The sequence below is a fragment of the Colossoma macropomum genome, unplaced genomic scaffold, assembly GCF_904425465.1.
Source record: "Colossoma macropomum unplaced genomic scaffold, Colossoma_macropomum, whole genome shotgun sequence".
NCBI classification, from domain to species: Eukaryota; Metazoa; Chordata; class Actinopteri; order Characiformes; family Serrasalmidae; genus Colossoma; species Colossoma macropomum.
Window position 1 is genome coordinate 31,811,667 of NW_023494784.1, and position 7,495 is coordinate 31,819,161.

At 38.4% G+C, this 7,495-nt stretch overlaps 1 protein-coding gene across 1 annotated transcript; it reads right to left on the reverse strand.

Moving 5' to 3' along the window:
- Positions 1-3,962: 3,962 nt before the first annotated feature.
- LOC118806958 (tubulin alpha-4A chain-like) lies at positions 3,963-7,495 on the reverse strand. The gene is made up of 4 exons (XM_036568695.1): positions 7,354-7,495; positions 5,942-6,164; positions 5,533-5,681; positions 3,963-5,058 (listed from the first exon to the last, which is right to left on the reverse strand). The coding sequence occupies exons 1-4, from the start codon at positions 7,354-7,356 to the stop codon at positions 4,084-4,086; spliced, it is 1,350 nt and encodes a 449-aa protein (XP_036424588.1). The 5' UTR covers positions 7,357-7,495; the 3' UTR covers positions 3,963-4,083.

Genomic DNA, 7,495 nt, shown 5'->3' on the forward strand with positions numbered 1-7,495 from the left:
TCTGCTGTTCTGCTTGGGTTTATTTTTTACACTCTCTATAGTGTGGAGTATATTTTGCATCATTTACAATCAGCATCTTTTTCCTCAGGTAAACACTAAAAAACACATATGATAAAGACATCAATGAATAATTCAGTGAAGTTATATGAGATGTTTTTCATTGTCTTTAGTCTGCATGTCTGCATTTTCTTTAGTCTAAAGACAGCAGCAAACTCACCATGTCAACTGCGTTCTCGATTTCTCTTTGCATTGTGAAAGATCTGATTTATTCTATAAATTTAAACAGATCTGTTTGGTATTTCGATGTGAATATTTCATTTTGGGTGAAATGTTCATGGTTTTCTAGCCAGACATTGATTTTGCTCTCAATAAGGGAGAATTTGCTAAATGTGTGTAGTGTGTAGTTTTACTGAGAAATTCAACAAAATATGTAATTTGACTGGGGGTGTTCAAACGTTTGCATGCAACTTGTATACTTACATCACCATTATTAGCAACTGTTAAGAGTGCTTCCTATGTAATTATAAAACTATTATCTGTCATCTCAAACAGAAAAGAAACAAAACAAAGAAAATCAAAGTCAAGAAACTGTAGTTATGAGCTACATAGTCTCAACAGCACTGGTTAGGTCAGTCAACACCTCTGACTAAATATTACAGGTCAGAGCAATACAAAAGGCTGTGTGATAATTAATTAGATGAATGAATATGGACCTGTATTGACCCATTGGACAATGAAAAAGCATTGATTATCCTGAAAATACTTATGCTTATGCTTAAAACACTTTCACCTAATTACTCCGTAAAATATATAGAGGGGCTCTCTACCCGGCGTGTTTATATAAAGATAAAGTGCTCACCTTTGGAGATGGAATGACTGGAAAGCTGTAACAAATCAATGAGATCAATGTAATCAGCTAACAGCTGAACACCATTGCCAATCTCGAGTGGATGTTTCACAGTCTTTGTGTTTTAGTTGCTCCCCAGGGCTCCATCGGAAAGCAGTATGAAGAATGTGCTTAATTAGATTACATAATAAGTATAGTGCACCTGGCACGTTTCGGCTTTACACCATGGTCTGCCCAAGTATGCATTACAGTCAAGGATTACAAAGTAAGGAAAGTGGGTTTAAAAAAAAGGAAGTGTGTTCTCCTCACACAGGAATAGCTAGGGATGCAAGCACTCTCCATATCAGAGCCAGCATTGTGTCTGGCTTTCCATCAAATAAATTAGCACACACAATCATATAACATTCCAAAGTCAATGTTTAGTAACTACCAATATACTTACCTGTCATTTCAAGGTTACATAGTCCCAGTGATTTAGAACATGTCTCCATTTCCAAAGCAGGACAGGAGAAGCTGTACCTAACAGTTCATGCAATGAGATTTCATTATGTGTCCATTTCGTTATTCATCACTGTTGCTTCTGTGAGGCCTGTATAAGAAAAAAAAAATATCCCACTGCACCAGTTGAAATGAGTGATTTAAGAGGACCTGGCAACTCCACACAATCAAAGGCACTCAACACTGACCCATAATGCCTGGCTAATTAAATAACTCACTAATTGATTCATCACCAAATCAATGTGCTGTGGGAATAGTTTATGGACGCTGTTCGATTCATGGCTCTAAAGGAAGAACAATAAACTAACACAGCACTGAGAGAAAATTCACACAAAATACATGCGCAAAGTTGTGAAGCTTGCTATGGATTTCTCAACTGTGAAATGTTATGATGAATTTATCAAAATGAAATGATATTTTGATTTGGTAGTGCAGAGCTAAATGACACAGGGTCTAGAATGATGTGGATTAACTACATTAAATAAACCATAATAAAATATGATTGATAGTGGGCACACAGAGGACAGTGCCGTTGCTGGAGAGGGCACGACTGGTGAAAATCTTAATCAAAGAGTAATTCATTGCACTTTTTGACTCCGGATTGTGGTGTGTGTGTGTAGTGTGTAGCAGAGTTTATGGCCTCTCCGCATGTGTAGATTTGAGGTTGCTAGCACGATTGATTAGGACATGGAGTGAGGTACGACATCAGTTTGATCCTGCTGACCTTTGCAGCTATAAATCTGCAGGCCAACCCAATTTTGAGTAATTGCTCACAGCCTACTAACTAGAACAGGGTGGGGCCTTAGTCTAATTAGGGAAGTCTGATACCTTCAAATAAACAATAAAATTCCAGCACAATCAGCCAACTTTCAGCCTGATTAACTCGATCTGTGTGTGCATGATAAATAATGTTTATGCATTTGGGTTTAGATACATTAAACGGTATACATTTATTTACATTAACTGCAGCAAGAAATGACGGATCAGAAGTCATGCTAGCAAAATCTGAAGAGAATGATTCATCAACTATTTACAAGCTCTAGCTCTACAGAAGCTAGTATAAACTAGTATAGTTCAACAAACACTACAAAGTGGGAAAGAGTAGTTTCTTGCACTGCTAAATTAAAGCCTTTTAAGCCATCACTAATCTCTGATTTGAATGAAGATGACTTATCTATGTTTGGTTGGCTCACTATCAGCCACTGTTCAGGAATCTACACTTCTGATGTCTGCCTTCTGTAACTAAAATAAATATGTAAAATGCATATTTCTATTGTGGCAGGCAGTGTTGGGTAGATTACTTCAGAAATGCAATCTGTACTGATTACAAATTATATGACTAAGTATGTAATCAGTAATATAATGTAATCAGTAATGTAGTAGTAATTTAGATAACTTTAAAGGTGTAATCTCATCTGATTACTTTTGGACCACATCTGACCTAACAAGCTTATTTGTCTTCATAATCAGGTAATTGATCTCATAAAAATAGAAACATCTGAACATATAGCCATAATATACCACCCTTCTTCCTTCTTTCTCCCAAAATCACAAGTAGTTATCAATAAGAGTGGCAGAGCTGTTATGCGGCTGATAGGCATGCTCAATAAATTAAGAATTCAAAGACTGATTTATGAAAGTCACCCAATCAAAATGTGATCCTTAAAAAAGAATAATTATCTCCACAGTGTGCATTTTACACCTATTCCCAACGTTATCCAACTCTGATTCCAAGTTTTAGATTTTGTGATCTGGTTATGTAATCTAGTTAGTATAGTCTATTACTGCTGTTGGCCACTTATTAATCAACCTACATTCTTTCATCTCTTGTGGTCTAGACATACTGCCTGTGCTTGCAAGGCACAACATAGAAGGATCATCATAGGTCTGCATCGCCCTCTAGTGTTCTAATAGCAACAATTCAACAGGATATAAGTCACTGAAATGAGTGGAAGTGTTTGCTTATTTATTGATGGTGTAGCTCTTTTTGTTGGAGAGGAGCATAAAAGGACACCATCTATTAAGAGGTAAATTCTTAAATTAAGCTGTGATTTAAACATGAAATAAATGAGCGTACCATAAGCGACCCATGAGGAAATGGTTTAGAGCAGGGGTTCCCAAAATTTACCACCTCCAAGTCCACCTATCTATCCCTAGGAAGCATGAAGGTCCACAGGGAAGAAAAAAGAAAATTCATTTTTGAATACCCCCACATTATGTGACGCTTATCACTAAACTTAAAATATCTACAGAGTAGGCTAATGTTAGCTATCAAAATGGAAATCTATCAAAATGGTTGCAATGTATAGGTCCAAGGACCACCAAAGGGTGTTTAGCGGCCCACTTGTGGTCCATAGCCCAGTGGTTGAGAAACATAGTAATAGTATAACCAATAGCTTTGAACTAATGGTAGCTTTGGAACTAAGGTAAAGATGACTAACATTTTTAATTCTAGCCTATTTTTAATTAATTCCAATTTTAATGTTTTTTTTCAGTTGAGTGGTGAAAAGATTTTTTGCTTATACAGAATGAGGTGCATGCTCATCAATGATGCACCTCAACTGTCAGTTTGACATGTTCCTCAATCAATGTCAGTTAAAGTACAGAAACAGGCCTCTAATGTAGATCAGCATCTTTTTTATTATTAATTTTGATAGACACAAACAACAGTTTACATTTTGTTTTAGAAGCACACTAAAAATTCTCACTAACAGAAAAAGTACAGTTTATGAGCAAAGCTAATATTCCTCAAACTCCTCATCTTCCTCAAAAGAGTCAATTCCCACCTCCTCGTAATCCTTCTCCAGAGCTGCCATGTCCTCTCTTGCTTCTGCAAACTCTCCTTCCTCCATGCCCTCTCCCACATACCAGTGCACAAAGGCTCTTTTGGCATACATCAGGTCAAACTTGTGATCCAGACGGGCCCAGGCTTCAGCAATGGCTGTGGTGTTGCTCAGCATACACACAGCTCTCTGCACCTTTGCCAGGTCTCCTCCAGGAACCACAGTAGGGGGCTGGTAGTTGATGCCCACCTTGAAACCAGTGGGACACCAGTCTACAAATTGGATGCTCCTCTTGGTCTTAATAGCTGCAATTGCTACATTGACATCTTTGGGCACCACATCTCCACGGTACAGAAGACAGCAGGCCATGTATTTACCATGACGAGGGTCGCACTTCACCATCTGGTTGCAGGGCTCAAAACAGGCATTAGTGATGTCAGCAACTGATAGCTGTTCATGGTAAGCTTTTTCAGCAGAGATCACAGGAGCATAGGTGGCCAGAGGGAAGTGAATACGAGGGTAGGGCACCAAGTTGGTCTGAAACTCTGTTAGATCTACATTCAGAGCTCCATCAAATCTGAGAGAGGCAGTGATGGAGGACACTATCTGGCTGATCAGCCTGTTGAGATTGGTATAAGATGGTCGCTCAATGTCCAGATTCCTACGACAAATATCATAGATGGCTTCATTGTCTACCATGAAAGCACAATCTGAGTGCTCCAGGGTGGTGTGAGTGGTCAGGATGGAGTTGTAGGGCTCCACCACTGCTGTGGACACTTGAGGAGCTGGATAGATGGCAAACTCAAGCTTGGACTTTTTGCCATAGTCAACAGAAAGGCGTTCCATTAACAGTGAGGTGAAGCCAGACCCAGTTCCTCCACCAAAGCTGTGGAACACGAGGAAGCCTTGCAGACCAGTGCACTGATCAGTCTATGGGTAGAGAAAGTCAACACAAAACATTAAATTTTAAATTTTGATGCCAGGTATAGTATTTAACAATATACGATCTGGGATCAGCCAAATTTTTTTACATAGTAGATCTGCACACAAGCATTGAGGAAACATTCAAACTTCTAGGTTTCTGCAAATCTTTTCTATTCTTATTTCAAAGTGCAATGTTAAAGTAAAGCAAAAAATCAGGAGCACTTAACGTTTCAGATTTTAGGAACGACTGAGGAAGCAAAAATGGTTTTTAATGTTTAAATATTTCTGTGCAGGGTCCTACAATCCAAACCAAGAACTGACAAATATTTGATTGAATAATAAGTAAAGTAACTAATGAACAGCTATTATAGATGCATATGTCCAATATGTTCAAATTTTCTATACCCTTATAAGTGCAGAAGTCAAAGTAGAAAAAGAGATATTTTAATATATCTTATAATTAGGCCAAAGCTGTCATACCAGTTTGCGAACACGGTCCAAGACTGAATCAATAATCTCTTTTCCAATGGTGTAGTGCCCACGGGCATAATTATTGGCAGCATCTTCTTTTCCTGAGATCAGTTGTTCAGGGTGGAATAACTGACGATACGGCCCTGTGCGAACCTCATCTGGTAAAAGCAACAAAACATTAATACTGTACATTAGTTTGCAGTCAAATAATCCAAAGCGTACAAAATGATGTAGTTTTCTTTTATGACTCATGACTCACTGTTCTGCACAATTTCAACTATTCCCTCCCCCAAAACACCTGATCGGTCTCAGGAAGAGCTTATGAATCGTGTAGGGAAGTTGAATCTCTGGAGGGTAGTGGTTCTGAGGCAGCAGGATTAATAAACACTGATTTATAAAGTTAAGAAACTCCACTTACCAATGACTGATGGTTCCAGATCTACAAAGACAGCCCGTGGAACGTATTTGCCAGCACCTGTCTCACTGAAGAAGGTAGTGAAAGAGTCATCATGGCCGCCTACAGGGGTGCGACTGGGCATTTGTCCGTCAGGCTGAATGCCATGTTCGAGACAGTACAGCTCCCAGCAAGTATTGCCCATCTGCACACCCGCCTGACCCACATGGATAGAAATGCACTCACGCTAAAGAAATAGAAAAGAGAAAAATGAGAATTTTGTTAGATATTTGTATTACAGTTGTTCTTCAGCAGCAGCTGAGAATTTGAGGTGGAGTAAAGTGCAGGTATTCAAATTCATAGTTTCATAGCAAGGTCATATCAGATGTACCATGGATGTGTAAGGTGAGAGAGCAGTGAGTAATAATAGTAAACAGTGGATGTACATGTTTTAAAATGACATCGCATATGCAGTATATGTTAAGTACAGAGAGTGCTCAGACGTTTGGATATGGCAAAAGGCCATCACAAATATAAACAAACAATAAACAAAAACAAACAGTTCTGATGTCAGTAATGACCACAATGCTGAATGTAAGGGTTGGAACCTCTCTGTGGAATTTTCCTTGCGATAAGAAAGAGGCTTAGTAATTTATGTTTTGTAATATAATGCATTACTTTAGCAATGTTCAACGACATTTAAGGTAGATCAAAAAAAAAAAGCCTCTGCTGTATTTAAGACAGGGACTCGGTGTCAGTGTCTCTGGGACATTTGAGCTGGAAATAACATGCTGCCCCAATTAAGCTCTTAGCGGCTACCTTAAACTGTGAGCACATGCCACATACTGAGGCATTCAGTAATGCACACCAGAGTCAGGGGACTATTTATACTAGCTGGTCTGGTCATCACGATGTGACACAGAAGCGGTTTCTATAAAGGTTGATTATTGCTTGATCCCCCAGTTGGACAACCAGAAATGACCATTCATGCTAATCTACAAGCAATATTTCTTCTCAGTTCATAACAGTATCATTCAAAACATATGTATCATTGATATTTTTACTCCAGTACAGGCTTAGATGAGGCATATTCATAGTAAGCATGAGACACATATCCGGTCATGCCTTACGCTGTTATGAAGTACCCTCTAGTAAATAGCTCTTGAGTAAGCAGTGGGTGACCCATTCACTTATATACAGTTTTTATATCAGCTTTAATGAAGCTAAATGTAGTCATGTTAAGTTAACTTATTATTTCACCATTATTGTGTGAAGGTCTGGCACCACAAATGAGAAAAGCAATACTTTTACATTTATGACAGCAAATGTAAAATCTTAATGTGTTATGATAAATTAATGTAAACATAATAAAATAAAGCCATGATTGATTAAATATGGATTATAAATAACTTCAGAAAAAAGCAGGTCTGTCTTACCATGTTGATCTTGGTCTTTTATTCCGTTCTAAGAGTTAATGGTAAATAACTGTGGTTGAGGAGCAGCTCTCCGTTCAGGTGGCCTCTGTAAGGCAGTGCTGCTCTATTTACAGTGCTGGGGCTTTCCCTCCCCCTCACTCAC